At 37.0% G+C, this 17,028-nt stretch overlaps 1 protein-coding gene across 1 annotated transcript in view; it reads left to right on the plus strand.

Annotated features, from left to right (window-relative positions):
- The window catches only part of LOC124591556 (serine-protein kinase ATM-like), a 456,741-nt gene that overhangs the window by 306,854 nt on the left and 132,859 nt on the right, over positions 1–17,028 (plus strand). The window contains exons 31-32 of the mRNA XM_047131742.1: positions 107–217; positions 10,028–10,121. Of these exons, the coding sequence (XP_046987698.1) occupies positions 107–217; positions 10,028–10,121 (205 nt within the window). The remainder of the gene's footprint in view (positions 1–106; positions 218–10,027; positions 10,122–17,028) is intronic.

Below are 17,028 nucleotides of genomic sequence, written 5' to 3' on the forward strand. Positions count from 1 at the left end.
TTATCCCATGTATTGTTTTATATTCATATGCAATATATTAGATGTATTTTGATGCAGCTGGTGTTATTATTATTATTATTATTATTATTATTATTAACATTTTCAGTGGTGTGGTAATTGAGCTGGACTTTCTCCATATTTCGTTAGCAGCTCAGTTTTGTTCTGCATATTTTACTTCAATCTTATATGCCGAATTATGGTGTCACGAAAAGCTGGGGTAAGTTATGCACTTGTTTATAGTAATTCTTTATGTTCTTTCATATTACAGCAAAATATAAAATTTAATCATGGTGTAGTAAATGGAAAAAACAAGCTGACAGTCGTAAATCATATACCAGATGGTTTAGGTTAGTGTTTTTCCTCTTACGTGGATCTTATTCACAACTACTATCAGTGATATGAAATGTGTCAATAGTGTTGCAAATAAGATAGAATTTCTCTCTGAAAATATGACTATATTCTGGTCACTTATGTAACTGGATTTTTTTAATCTTAATCTACAGCAAAATTTGTTAAATATAATCAAGCCACATATTACGTACTATCTATTCACTATTCCCAAGGGAGGTAGTCAAATATTTTTATGGCTGCATACTTTTCTCCTTCCTGTGTAGAAGTGTTATACATATAAGTGCTACTGTTATTTTAAAAATTGTGCTTGAGGCTGACATTATGCCTAATTTTACAAACAGCTGCCTGCATAAATTTCAAGGATATTATCCTTTTAGAATGTTTCTGGCCAATGACTACTTAATGTCTGTATGTGAATTGCCCCAGAAAAATATTCCATACACCATCAATGAATGAAGTTAACAAAGTAAGCTAAGTTTTTGATACCTTCATTACCAAAATCACCAATTACATGTAGAGCAATTGTTGTTGAAATTAAGCATTTGAGATGTGTAATACGTGATTTCTGTTTTGTGTGTTGATATTCCAGTTCCTATGGATTTATTTATTGATTGTCATTTTTATTTGTAGTTCACTGTTGCTGTTTGAGTTTACATATTGTCATTTTGCCATAGTGAGTGGAGCTGTGGACACCAGAAAATGGAGTGCCAAGTGGGGAAATCAGGAAATTTCCAACATATTCTTCTGTTTGAGTTCAGTAGAGGAGTGACAGCAATGCAGGCAGCCAGAAACATTTGTACCACATGTGGGGATAATGCCACTAGACAGAGCATGTCAAGAAAATTATTTTCTGATTTACAAGAGGATCGTTTTGACATTAGTGACTCTCCACATTCAGGAAGAACTTTGGGGTTTGATGAAGATCATTTAAATGCATTAATCAACAATGATCCAAGTCAGTGTACTCGAGAACTGGCAAATATGATGAACTGCGATCATTCCACTACCGTATGGTGTTTGCATGCTATTGGGAAGGTTCAAAAATTGGGTGCCTGTATACCACAAGCTCCAAGCCAAAATCAAAACAATCTGTGAGTGGGGGGGGTCATGTACATCTAGATATACAATTCAAAGGTGTGTGACCACCACTTTAAATAGTTTTATAGAAGAACATCAGGCCAGTTATCAAAATTACAATTAAAAGAGGAAATGCTCCACACACCAGCATAGTCAAAAATTGAAAAAAACCTAACTTAAGCTTTAGGCTGAAGTATGTCATAATTAGCTAAAATATTTCTGTGTACAAATCTGTGCATTCATTAATAGTTCCAGAAGGGTGAGAGTGGAGACTGCTTACAATTTCTATCTCTTCAAGGATATTAAATGTGTGACCATTACCTGCAGTGTGCAAGACTACCAAATTATCATTAATGTGTTGTAATTCAAGCTGATTATCAATCAGATGCAAGGTCAGAGCATGGAATTAGCAACACCTGTATGTTCTTTAAATCTAGTATGAAAGTTCCTTCCCATTCGACCAATATATCTGCTATTACGCATCTGTCGTGCATTAAAAAAAATATAATATACACCAGGATTAGAAAATAAGTACTTCTTATGTGCTTTATAATTTATTAGCCTAGTGACTAAACAAAATATGCTGAGACAATATTAGCTATCAGAATTCGTCTTCCAATCTCCTCAGATGCACATCCATGATATGGGATCCTAAAGAACCTAATATTACCCTTTTGTTCGCTGGGAGTGGAGTGATGTTGCATGTTTCGGCCACTTTCATTCATATCCTCTTATTCTGCTTATCAACCATAGTTGCAGAGTAATTATTCTGTCCAGCAGTATATCTAATAATACCCAATTTCCTATCAGTCCCTCGGACTAAAGCAGAAGACAATTTAATATGCCAAGGAGGGACCAAAGGCAGTAATTTTGTACTTGTGTGGCTGGTTAGAACCTGTGTGCAGGACTGAGTTAGTAATGGACTCCTTTCTATGTATGTCATTTTCTGTTCTATTACCATTTAATATGATCGTCAAATCTAAGTACAGTCAAATCCTATTAATCTGATGTTGAACTGTAAAACTAGTCTTCCCAAGGATGCATTTAGTTTTTTGTGCAATTGTTGCATTCTTATTCAGCAACCTCATAGAGTTCAAAAACATCATCTACACAATGTTTTCGACATATACTCATACTAGCATCACCCATATGTGTCTTAAAAACTTTTCCTCAAAATGTGAATAAAAATGTTCCCCAGTATGCATCCTAACTGAAAGCCCATAGCCAATTCTTGTTGCTGCCAGTACACTTGATCACCACGTTTGAAATAATTAAAACTCAAAACCAGTGCCAAAATACTAATAACCTCAAATTCATCAGGTTGTCTGCCAATGAACCTACTAAGATTTTCAAAAACAATGTCACAAACCTTATCTTCAGCGACATTAATGTACATATTACAAACATCAAATGTTGTCATTTCAGTACCTACTGGGATTGTAATGTTCTTATAGTTTAATGTTCTTATAGTATGTGATTAATGCTTCCCCATTTTTAGCACTCTGGTCTCCTTAAACTAGTAATACAATTTAAGAAACCTACAATAAATTTTCAAGTTTATAACCTACACCACCTTGTGCATTAATAGTCAGTCTTGCTAAGTGATCAGGCTTAGAGAACTTGATCGTGGCTTGAACTTCAGGTGCTTTTGGATTCATAATGAGAAACTGTTTCTTTCTTATTCCTTCCAAAAAGATTTTAGTTTCTTTTAGTGCTTTCTGTAGTTCATCAGAATACTTTTTTGTTTACTTCTCTGAAAGAAACTATAGTGCTTTGGTCAGTGTCATGTGGTGTCCAAAATAGAAATACAAACTTGTAACCATTATAACCAGAATAGTTCAAGATTGTGTCCAGCTCATCAAAGAGCTCATTCAAAGATTTTTAGCCCCAGGCTACTGTTATCTGCTCAATTCTACCATTTTCAATCCCACTGAGAGTAAGCTGAAATGCAACCAATACATTACCCATGCACATGCAATTCTGACAAGTAATAAAAATGTGCAAAGTTAAAAATTTGATGTGATGGAAAGGAAGAGGTACGATTCCTTTATATCTGTCATTTTAACAGCAGGGTATTTTCTTTCCCCCATCTGAAATGCTGTGAAGTGAATTTCACTAAATGATTAGGTGGTCTGCTAACTGAACTTCACTATATTACCTTGAACGTCTAGCGTCCCAGAGAAAAACCACTTACAAGTGTTAAGAAGAAAGTGCTACAACCAGTGCTGTGCTTCATTTCTGTTATTCCCCACTATTTTTACAAAAATTTGCAAAATGCATCTTGGAGTGCTGGAGATCGTATTGATGAAACAATGTCATTAGATCAGCATGACCCCTCAAAACTGTATTTAAAATGTACAAGATACTGTCACTTACTAGTATGCAGCACAATCAAAATTGAATGAAACACGGTTGTTCAATGGGTGACAACTGTGATGAAACAGTGTTGTAGATCGGTTTTCATTACACTTATTTGTAATGACCATAATTTTGTCAACTTGATAATGTGTGTTATTAGTTTGTAAATAAAATTAGTAGTATTGAATATATAACAGAAGTCTGTTGCACGCGATTTACTATTCTCAATTCACAACTAATTATTAAAAAAGGCTTTAGAGCTAAATATCTTCAAACAGACAATTCGTTGTTAGTTCATTTTGGCATATGACCCTCTGATTATGGGTAAAACATATTTATGTGGGACATTTTTTCACATGCTTTCTAACATCATCAGGAAGGCAGATCAGTCTGTAGCAATTGGAAGTTAGGAGATTTTTATCTTCAGTCATTTTCAAGTTAACCATATTTGACTTTTTTCCAAATATCAAGTATTCTTCCCTAATCCTTTTTTCTTTTTCTTCTTCTTCTTCTTCTTCTTCTTCTTCCTTCCACACAGAGCCCTTTGAGTTCCAGTCCAACTACTTGTTAAAACCACATCACATTGCCAGTAGGAATCATTCACAATGCTTTTACAACAGTGGAAAGCTTGTACCAACTAGTCAGAAAAATATAGACGGTTAGCTCGTACTGTACACTGTCTTAACAATACTGAGAACCATTCACCTGTGCATATCACAACTGTAACCCACCTGCTATGGAGCTCCCTACCGAATCAACACGAAGTGCACCAGAATAACAAAATAAAATTTCACATAGCTTGAAATCTATGTTTTGTGCTTTTAATTACTTGTTTCCATCTACTAATTTTAACTTCTTGATTAACTCTTTAGAATGGGATATACTCAGCTGAGGACAACACATACTAGTCACAAGGCAATGTAGGCATTTGTTCTCTCAGTAGTAGAAATACACAACGTTACAGGCTATCAAAAACTCACCATTGAGAGCCAAGAAAAACAGTTTTGTCCTGTATTCAGCCAGTTAAATAGCTTTTCCCCTGTCAGTTTGCCATGTGGCAGTGGCCAGCAACCCATCTCTTTTGGCATTCTGTGTCTGGCATCCACTTGTACTGATGCAAGTAGTTTTGTAGATGAACATCACTATTCATCTCAAATTGTGATGGATTGTTTATGATGAATCTCATTAGGAAATGTACATGTTATGAAGGTATATATTACTTGAGAAGGAATTTTTTCAAAATTCCGCCTGTGTGGGTGTGAAATAGAGGATGAAAGGGTTTTTGAAAATATGTCACTACTAATGCAGTTCTGAAGCTATAACTACGAAAGTTGATATTTGCTGTCTTGGTCAGAAGTAAAGAAATATGTTTTTCAGCAATTCTGGAAATTTAATTCCTATGGGGTGAAATAATTGGTCAAAATTGCTTTGAAAATTAATCATTATTAAATAATCACTAAGGCATTTTAAAGCTATATCTATGCAAATTCGTGGGTGGCTTCTCTGTTAGGATTTTTTTTTTTTTATGTATTTGTGTTTCTGGAAATTCAGCTACTAAGGGGGCAAAATAGGGCCTGACTGATTCATTGACTCGTTATCACACACTAAGGACAAAAACTTGAAATTTGGGGAGGGTGATCATCTTATACTGTAGGCATTGTTTAGTAGTGGTCTGTTCAAAATTCCACCCCTAATGGGGTGAAGCACTGGATGAGAGGATGTTTCATCTTATACTTTAGGCATCAAATAATAAGGGATCGTTCAAAATTCCACACCTAATGGGGTGAAGCAATGGATGAGAGGATTTTTTAAAATATGTCATTGTTCAGGCAGTTCTGAAGCTAAAAGTACAAAAACTGGTATTTGGTTTCTCAGTCAGAAATTAAAAAAAAAACTATTTTATTGAGCATTTTTGGAAATTCAACTACTAAGGGGTGAAATAGTGGCTGAAAGTTATTTTTAAAAATAAATCATTATTAAATTACTAATAAATCGTTTTTAATGCTACATCTGTTAGAACTGGTATTTGACTTCTGGGTTAGATATCCAAAAAAAAAAGTGTTTTTCATTGTCTTTGGAAAGTCAACCCCTAATAGCCAAATTCGGAAACACAGAAATAGGAGGATTTGTCTTCAGATAAAAAATGTCTTTGTGGGACGCAATGTCTACATGCGTGTGCGCCCACACACACACACACACACACACACACACACACACACACATTTTCTTTCATTTGACTTGTTGGAAGAAATGAATGCATTAGTGCAGAATATAGTGTAAGGATGAACCAGAGAAAAATGAAGGTGGTAAAGAGTACTAGAAAAGAGAAAAGTGACTAGCTTAACAACAAAAAATGGGAACAACACAATGGTGGCAGAAATGAAAATACTCTCCAGAGGAAGTAGGATTGTACAGGATAGCCAAAGGAACAAAGGTACCAGAAGTACTGGCACAAGTGAAGAATCTATTCTTAGATAAAAGAGCTCCGTCGATGCAGAACTGAGGAGGAAGTTCCTGGAAGTGTACACCTGGAACACAGCATTCCATGGAAGTAAAACAGGGATCATGAGAAGTTCAGAGATGATGACACTGGGTGCATTTGAAATGTGTTGCTGTTTAGGAGTGTTAAGAGTGGAAGGAGGAGATAAAGTACTAATATGAATAGGCAATAAAAACATTTGAACAGTACATGTTAACCGGAAAAAGGAACAGATTAATGGGACATCTGCTGAGGTATTTGGAAATAGTTCTGTGGCACCTAAAGAAGCATTAGTGGGGGAGAGGGTGGGGTGGGGAAGTAATACAGACAGACCAGGATTATAAAATGCAACAAAGATTACAGATGATGTTGGGTTTAATAGTTACCTAACATAAGAGAGGATAAAATGGAGGACACCTTTAAACTAATTAAAAGACTTATGGCTTAAAAAAAACTGGCTTTGTAAAATGTGCCTTTAATGTGTTCTTTTAAATTATTACCTTGTTTCTCTGAGTCTTTCTTATTAGAGGTCTCACATATCAGTTTTGAAATGGCAAACATTTGCAGTTTTATCTCAATATTTCATACCTTCAACCGACCTTGAAATTTTGTGTGTATCTTACCAATTACAACTTCAACACACATAAATTTGCTTTTAAAATCAGGGTGTTATCAGTAGTAGTTAACCACTCAGCTGTACTCACACACATTCTGTTGGAGTATTGCTGTACTTGGTACCAATGCAAATGGTAGCCAGAGGAATAAGTGCATAAGGTGCCCACTTCACTTTTCTGCATACTTCTCCATGTCATTCTTGCTGTACCCTCAATCAGCAGAAATCAGAAGCCTTCCGGCAATTTCCATATTGCTTTGTTAGGCATATATCCTCTTTTGCTAATTGCCGAGACTCTGTCAACGTAGCAGCCACACCTCCATTGTTAAACATCAGTGACCCACATTGATAGCAGGTTTGTGAACCAAGAAATGTGGTGCCAAATAAACCATGTCAGTGATATGCATCTGTGACTGTTTCATTACGATAGTATGGTGATGGCAGCAAGAGTAAAAATGTCAATATAGCAACATTGCCGTAGCAAATGCTCCTCACTGGTAATTATAAAAGGAGGATTGTGGAAGAATTGACATTTGTCTCTTGGCTGCCACTTTCACTACTTCACAGTATGGCAAAATTTGTGAGATTCAGTCCCCCTTTTGAAAAATATTAAGAAACTCAGAACGTATTCCTCAGGGATCAATGTTGGGTGTGCTCTTTGTTGTGTGTAAATAACCTGCCATTGTACTGGGTAGTTATAATTAAACTTTCACTATTTAAGACATTATAACATGGAAACTAATTACCGTACGAGAACCAAACTTGGTAGTATTAATGTCAAGGGCATGGGGAAGAGAAATAATGGAGAATCAGTTCAGTTGAAACACTTGTAATGTGCTGCTCCAGTATATCACACCATTACATTCCAGTACCATTACTGCTACAAAAGTGGCTCAGTATGGAGCCCATCAGTGTCCAGAATAGTCTGAAAGCGCACGACTGCATTCTGCACAGCAGAACGAAGCATGTCCATAAGTATCCTGACTACCTCTCTTGATATGCTGCACTTCAGATCAGCACATATGACTGTTCCCTTGGTAAACTCTGTCCTTCAGGTAGCCCCATTATCAGAAATCACAGGGAGTGAGATCAGGTGATTGTGCCAGCCAAGCAATTGAAAATGATTGCCTGATAATTCAATCATTTCCAAATGTGTTTAAGAGGAGCAGATGAACTTCACGAGTGATGTATGGGCAGGTCCTATGCTGGCGAAGCATATCGCAGTAACGGGTTCCAGTCACACTGCACGTCTTTGGTCCTTGAGTGCCAAACTATTCAATAAAGAATGGGCCAATGATGAACGTAGCCGTGGAGGTGAAGATCCCCACACTTAACAATTTTGTGTGTTCACCTCACCTGCCAGAGAAAAATGAGCTTCATCTGTCAATAGTATGGTCCAGGGCCAGCCCTCGTCAACTCCAATCCTTGCGATAAAGTGGAGAACCAAATCAATATGGCATTGTGCGTCCTGTGGTGCAATCTGCTATACGATATGGATCTTGTACGGATACCATTTGAGCATGGTTCGAAGTACCTTCTGTACAGTGGACCACAGGATGTTCAACTGTTGTGAAACAGCTTGCACATTGCCTGATCATCAGGAATTGCGTGCAGCATTGTCAGCCATAGCAACAGCAATTTCATCAACCATCTGTGGTACAACTGGTCGTCCGCCTAATTCTGGAGCGAAGTCCAGTTCTCCATTTGATTCGAACTTCGTCATCATGCTCCACACAGCAGCTGGAGAAAGCGGACCCTTCTGTAATCAGTTCAGCTGGTAATATTCTCGAAGTGCAGCTGCAGCATTATTGTTGTTTTGATAATAGAGCTTCACCAATAATGCCCTGCTCCTTTTGTCCAAACTCATGTTGACACGTCAACAAGTGCGCTGTGACCGGTCAGGTGTGTGAGACTAGGAATCTCAATGACTGCCCACAGCACCTGGTGGCCATAATTGGAACTGGACGGTGGTGCTGTGACACATAGAAATCATGTACCCCATACTCTGTACGTTAATGCTACCAAGTTTGTCACTTGTCTGGTAATTCATTTCTCTGTTATAAAGTGTTAAATAGGGAAAGCTTAATTATAATCACCCATATATCAAGAAGTTAAAATAGTTGTTCTTGTGATGGTACAAGTAACCGATACACAAAAACATAAGGAAAATTTTCTTTTTATTAACTGGTTTTCTGCAAATATGCTGTCAGTTATGTACTGACTTTACCATACCACTTGAAATAATGCATGAAGGAAAATCGATAGAATGCACAGAATATTCCAAATTCTTGAGTGTTTGTATTGATAATAACCTGAACTGGAAGTTACATGTTATAAATCATCTTAAACATTTTAGCTCCTAACTTTTGCATTATGAGTGATTACAAACTTCGGAGTTAAAAATTTCAGAAGTTCAACTTACTTCTCCCCTTTCTCTCACTAATTTTTAATGGCATAATATTCTGGGGAACACTTTATTGATCTAAAAAGAAGGGCTCAGAAATGTATAATAAGGTAAACATATGATGGCCATTTGAGAACTTCTTTAGGTACCTCTTTAAACAATACTATTAAAAGAGTAGATTGCTACTTACCATAGAGAAGAGACGTTGAATCACAAACAGGCACAGCAAAAAAACTGTTATACAGAGTGTGTGTGTGTGTGTGTGTGTGTGTGTGTGTGTGTGTGTGTGTGTGTTTTTTTTTTTTTTTTTTTCTACTTTAGAAAAATGCCTTTTGGCTGAATGCTTAAATGTATAGCAGTCTTTTTGTTGTGTCTGTTTTCGGCTCCATTTGTTCTCTGTATAGTGAGTAGCAGTCTACCTTTTCATAATATTTTCATTGCTCCATCCTGAATTTTCCATTGTTTGACTCTTTAAACAGTTGGACATACCGACCACAACCTTGCAATACATCTACTCTGAAATTAAGTTTATTGTCAACAGTCAGTCACAGTTCAAAAACAACAGCTAACATTCAGAAACATAATATTAGAAGAAGAAATTAATTACTTTAGTCATCACTTAGAATTAGCGTGTCACAGAAAGTTCAGCTTTAAAAAACTTTGACCACTCTCTTAATGATGTGAAGAGTCTAACAAATGATAAAATGAACCTCAAACTCAAGCTGAAGTCTTAATAATCTTGCAGATCTCCCATGGACACAGACAAGATGTCTCTGCTTGAAAGTATATGTCGGAATGATAAGGAAAATGGACAAATTCTGCAGCATATTCTGTGGGAGGTAAATATACACTTTACAGCTGAATAACATTAATATTTTGGTATTTTTTTCTAAATGTACTGTTCTGTATGAGATATAAGTAGATGTGAATTTTTGTTTACTGTGGAAAGTTTACTTCCAAATACATCTATAATTAACACAATAGTGCAAACAATTACTGTATCCGCTTGAGTGGTTGTAGTAACTGTCGCTCAGGATGCTAATGGTGATATTGTGTACATTTCTGTGCTGCTTTCCATTTCTTTGTGTTTCCCAACACTTGCAGTGACTCCTTTTGTACGGTGTTCTTTTCAGCTGTACTCTTTAATTTTGTGTGTATTACTGTAACTCATAAAGCACCACAAAAACATTTCATGGAATTCTTTTTCAGACATTAGTGTTTAAAGACTGGTATAACTGAAATATTACCTTAACATTGCTAAATTACAAAAATATTTAGTTGTGTGTAATAAAAACAAAATTCTGCATTTACTAGCATCTTTTTCTGTACTTGAAGAACCTACGGATCATTCAGAAACACTACAATTACACTGATGTAAAATATTTTGTTTTCCTTCAAAGATTATAAGACAATATCAAAAATTAAAAACAGTCTAAAATTATTTGTGTGTGTTAAATCAAGCAATGGAAACTCCATGTAAGGATATCAACCATAAAAAAGACACATTAAGTTGCAGATAGGCTCAATTAAAAGACATTTAAACTAAGCTTTCAGCCACAGCCTTCATCAGCAAAAGAGTAACAGAGCAACACACACCCCATATACACACACAAGAAAGCACATCTCATGCACACATGACTGCCAACTCCAGCAGCTCACGCCAGAATGTAACTCTCACTTGTGATGGCAGCAGCAATCTGGAGGGGGCAGGGAAGAGGAATGGATAGCAATGTATAGGTCAGGGGACAGAGGAACTCTGTCTGGCAGTGTGTGTAGGGACTAGAATGCCAACAGATGCAGCGTAAAGAGGTTTTGGTGCAGGGACTCGGGGAAAAAAGGATCGAAGGCAGCAGAGGTTGGCAAACAAAGAGGCTGAGAGATGAGAATGACAATTAGATGATAAGACAGAGGGGATGGAAACTGTTCAACAGTGGAAGTGTGGAAGGTATGTTACTGTACATTGAGGCTGGGATAGTTATGGGAGCGAAGAACATGTTGTAAGCATAACTCCCATCTGTCCTATCATCTCCTTCTCATTCTCATCTCCTAGCCTCTTTGTTTGCCACCTTCTGCCAACACACCTGCCCATCTTTCCCTGCTCCTCTCCTCTTCGCTCTTTTTTTCCCCATCTCCCTGCCCCACTACCTCCTAACACTGCACCTGTGGACATCCTAGACCTGCACACTCCATCAGACAGCATTCCTCTGCCCTGTAATCTGCATACTGCTTTCCTTTCTCCACCCCCTCCAGATTGCTGTGAATTAGGAATAGTTGTTTATTTGTCTCATAACACAGATAAGCTAATGATTTGATTAGAGTATAGGAGACACATAAAAATATGGTTTATACAATTTCATTGGTATAACACTAAGGTTAATAAGATGATTTAAACATTAATGTAACTTATGTCATATTTACATAATAAGACAATTGATACAACTACATCCTGCTCAAATATTCAGTTCATCGTTCACAAATTCTTCAACTGAGTAGTAGCATCACTGAAGTAGAGTATCATGCAGCTTTCTTTTCAGTGAATCTAGGTTCATACTCAGAATGTTTTTGGCTTGTAGTTTGTTGTAAATTTTCGTTCCCTTATACTGGGGAGTTTGAGAATATAATTTTAAACAATGAGCAGGCAGCATAAAATTTTCTTTATTTGTTGTATTGTAAGTGTGATCAAAGCAGTTCTCTTGACATAATTCTAAACTGTTGCGTAAAAAAGTTATAATATCATAGATATAAAGGGAGGACACTGTTAATAATTTCAGATTTTTAAGTAGTGGGCAACATGATTTTCTTGGATGTGCAGCACACATGTTTCTAACAATTATTTCTGTAATTTCACTATGCACATTAAGTTTCTCAAATTTCCCCAAAAAACAATACCATACCTTATAAATGACTGGAAATAGCTATGGTATGCATTTTTCCTTGTGTCCATGTCAGTGGCATTAGCTAATATGTGCATTGAAAATGCAAAGTTACATAGTTTGTTTAATAGCTAACATGTGTATTCAAATTCGAATTCTTGTCTAGGTTCAATCCTAAAAATTTCACAGAATCGACTTCTAGATTTTGATTTTTGTGATTGATTTTAATATCCTGGGATGTTGACTGTTTTTTTCTGAACTGGGCCACATGGGTTTTTGGGATGTTTAGGGTTAATGTGTTGAGATGAAACCAAGTTTCTAAATGATCTGCTGTATTGATGATGCTGATAGGAATAGTTTCTGGCTCCTGTTCTTCAATTAATGCAGTAGTGTCATCTGCAAATAAGACTAATGGGGCATTTTATTGATTGATAAGTCATTAATGTAGAATAGAAACAAAGTAGTTCCTAGGATATAACCTTGATGGAGACCTTGTGTTACTGTCTTCCATTTGGAAAAGTAATTTGCTGCATTTGTAGAGACAACCACTCTTTGCTTCCCTGTTGCACTGGTATGAAGTAAGTCATTGTAAAGTACTACCCCCTAATTCCATATTTGTCAAGTTTGAGGATACGAAGTGTATGATTTACTGAGTCAAAAGCTTTTGTGAGATCATGAAAGATCCCTGTGACTTTATTCTTATTGTCTAATGATGAACTAATCTTATCAACAAATTTGTTTACTGCATCTGTAGTGCTTTTTCCGCATTGGAAGCTAAATTGAATTTTCAAAATAATCTCATATTTTTTAATAAAATTTTGAATCTGGATGGTAGCAGCTGTTTCAGATGCTTTTGACAGGACTGGGAGAAGAGAGATGGGACAATAATTTCCCATATCCTCTCTTGACCCTTTTTTGAACAGCAGTTTTACTTCCGCATAGTTTAGCACCTCTGGGAAACATCCATGTTCAAAAGACTGACTTTTTATTAAAGATAGTCGTGTCTTGTTATTTTATGCACAAATTTGAGAACTTTTGTGTGTATCCCACCCCAACCTGAAGAATTTTTGTTTTTCAGTGTTAATATAATGTTTTATATGTCTGTCGCTGACACCCTTTAAATTTTGTGAAGCATTCCAACATTTGATTAAGTCTGAAGGAACATACTTTGTCGTCATAATCTGCTGTCATCCCATGTGATAGATCCATCCTGGCTTGAGCTGCCGGAGCTGGTGGTCATGTTTGCATGAGGTGTGCTTGGTTGTGTATATGAATGGTGTACATTTCTCTCTTTCTCTTTTGCTGATGAAGACTGTGGCCAAAAGCTTCGTGTCTTTTAATGGAGCCTGTGTTCAACGTAACGTGTCTTCTTTACGGTAAGTAACAGTTTATGTTTCCTGCATTTTTTTGTAGGTGTTATTTATTTTCACCCAATACATTAATTTTGGAATGGATTGCTTATGAATGTTTTAATTTATCATTTTAGACAAGGGTTAACTATATTCCTAATATTAATACAGGTAACATGTAAATGATCGGTCTATGATCAAATATTTACTGGTATAATGTACTAATTTTGTAAATGTGTGAACATCCTGCACTGTAGTAAAAATGTTGTGATTATAAGCTATGGAACTTAGAAAGAACTGAGAAACCAAAATAGCTTCATTACAGTAAGTATGTAAAAGTGCGGATATGTAGGACTTGACTGTATGGTTGATGATGCAACTTCTCTCAACCAAATTTTGTGATTTTTCAAGACTAGAAATTCCAGTGAAGGGTACAAGCAATAGCATTATGCACACTGACATTTGAAAATGTTGTTAATGGTATGGTGTTCATCAGAATGGAACAAATGCGCAAAGTATAAACACATTTTCCATATAACAGAAAAAGGCCATAAGAATAATAAGCAACAATAGTAATCAAACTCATTACAAAGATCTGTTAAAAATATTGTGAATTTTAACTACACTGTGTGAGTACATCTATCAGCCAGTAATGGACGTAGAAAAAGACAATTATTGCATAAACACCTTTTTCCATGACCATGTCCTCTAGATCTAGATCAAACTCATATTTGCGAAGAAAGAATAAACATAAAACACGAAACAGCATTTTCTATGGAAGAATAAAATTTTACAAATAACTGCCTAAGGTTGGTTGTAGTGAAGAGTAGCAGACTGTAGCTACATCAGGTGGACAGCTGATTCACTTGATGAGCTGTCAACATTGTTCATGCATTGGCCTCCAGGAGCACTGTGATCATTTCTCCTTGCCACAATCCGAAGTTCTGTGACTGTTAATTTGTGTTTCTTATTTCTCACTTTCACTGAATAAACTTGACAATAATTGCTTTATGTTAACTAGTTACACAACAGCTTCTCTGTGAATTGATCTAATTGCTCTACATGCATGATTGATGTGAATAAAATGCTGTCTTGAGATACTGCATTACATTCCATATTTGTTCTCACTGTATTTGAACTCAGGATGCATATTAAGTTCATAAGTTTAGCAACAGACTGCGACAGGATTGAAGAGATTACAAAAATTAACTTACACTGAGGTGCCTAATCTAATCGGATAGCAATATGCACATATACAGATGGCAATAGTATCATGTACACAGGTTATAAATGGACAGTGCTTTGCGGAGCTTTCATTTGTACTCAGTTGATTTGTGTGAAAAGGTTTCCGATGTGAATAAGCCCACATGACAGGAATTAAAATACTTTGAACATGGAATGATAGTTGGAGCCACATGCAAGGAACATGCATTTTGGAAATCGCTAGGAATTAATATTCCAAGATCCACAGTGTCAAGAGCGTGCCAAGAATGCGTGAAATAATCACAGAATTCCATGGGGGCATACAACCAACGTATATATTAGGACAGTGTGACAAAATTTGATGTTAATGGGCTATGGCAGCAGATGACCAATGCAAGTGCCTTTGCTAACGGTATGAAATCACTTGCAGGGCCTCTCCTGAGCTCGTGACCATATCGGTTGCACCCTGTTGTTGTTGTCTTCAGTCCTGAGACTGGTTTGATGCTCTCCATGCTACTCTATCCTGTGCAAGCTTTTTCATCTCCCAGTACCTACTGCAACCTACATCCTTCTGAATCTGCTCAGAGTATTCATCTCTTGGTCTCCCTCTACGATTTTTACCCTCCACGCTGCCCTCCAATACTAAATTGGTGATCCCTTGATGCCTCAGAACATGTCCTACCAACCGATCCCTTCTTCTGGTCAAGTTGTGCCACAAACTTCTCTTCTCCCCAATCCTATTCAATACTTCCTCATTAGTTATGTGATCTACCCATCTAATCTTCAGCATTCTTCTGCAGCACCACATTTCGAAAGCTTCTATTCTCTTCTTGTCTAAACTATTTATCGTCCACGCTTCACTTCCATACATGGCTACACTCCACACAAATACTTTCAGAAACGACCTCCTGACACTTAAATCTATACTCGATGTTAACAAATTTCTCTTCTTCAGAAACGCTTTCCTTGCCATTGCCAGTCTACATTTTATATCCTCTCTACTTCGACCATCATCAGTTATTTTGCTCCCCAAATAGCAAAACTCCTTTACTACTTTAAGTGCCTCATTTCCTAATCTAATTCCCTCAGCATTACCTGACTTAATTAGACTACATTCCATTATCCTTGTTTTGCTTTTGTTGATGTTCATCTTATATTCTCCTTTCAAAGACATTGTCCATTCCATTCAACTGCTCTTCCAAGTCCTTTGCTGTCTCTGACAGAATTACAATGTCATCGGCGAACCTCAAAGTTTTTATTTCTTCTCCATGAATTTTAATACCTACTCTGAATTTTTCTTTTGTTTCCTTTATTGCTTGCTCAATATACAGATTGAACAACATCGGGGAGAGGCTACAACCCTGTCTTACTCCCTTCCCAACCACTGCTTCCCTTTCATGTCCCTCGACTCTTATATCTGCCATCTGGATTCTGTACAAATTGTAAATAGCCTTTCGCTCCCTGTATTTTACCCCTGCCACCTTTAGAATTTGAAAGAGAGTATTCCAGTCAACATTGTCAAAAGCTTTCTCTAAGTCTAGGTTGCACCCTAGCCGATTGAAAATCCATGATGTGGTCAAATAAGTGCCAATTTATTTGTGTCTGAGTGTGGTGCTGGCTCAACAAAGCCACGGACCCAGGCTTTCATAAAGGCACTGTGCAAGCTGGTGGTAGTTCCATAATGGTGTGGGCTTCATTTACAGGAAATGGATTGGGTCTTATGGTCCAACTGAACCAATCATTGAGTGGAAATGGTTATGTTTGGCCACTGGGAGACCATTTGCAGGCATTCGTGGATATCCTGTTCCCAAACAACGGTGGAATTTTTATGGATGACAATGCGCCACGTCACTGGGTCACAATTGTTTGCAGTTTGTATGAAGAACATTCTGGAAAATTCAAGTGAATGCTTTTGGCCACCCAGATTGCACGACAACAATCCCATTGAACATTTACAGGATGTAAGAGAGGTCAGTTCATGCACAAACCCTGCACCCGCAAACGTTTCGCAGCTAAGGATAGCTCACTATTTCTGCAGGGAACTTCCCACGACTTGTTGAGTCCGTGCAACACCGAGTTGCTGCGCACCCCTCCACTTTTTTTTTCCACCCTCCATCAGCCTTCTGGCTGGTTTGATGCATACCCCACATATTCCTCTCTCTTCAGAGTAGCACCTGCAGCCTATCCCTTTGTTTGTTTACTGGACATATTCCAATCTCTGTTTTCCCGTACAGTTTTTACCCTCTACATCTCCCCTGCTTCCATGGAAGGTATTCCATGATGTCTTAACAGATATCCTACCTTTCTGTCTCTTCTTATTA

Source organism: Schistocerca americana, chromosome 2, assembly GCF_021461395.2.
Source record: "Schistocerca americana isolate TAMUIC-IGC-003095 chromosome 2, iqSchAmer2.1, whole genome shotgun sequence".
NCBI classification, from domain to species: Eukaryota; Metazoa; Arthropoda; class Insecta; order Orthoptera; family Acrididae; genus Schistocerca; species Schistocerca americana.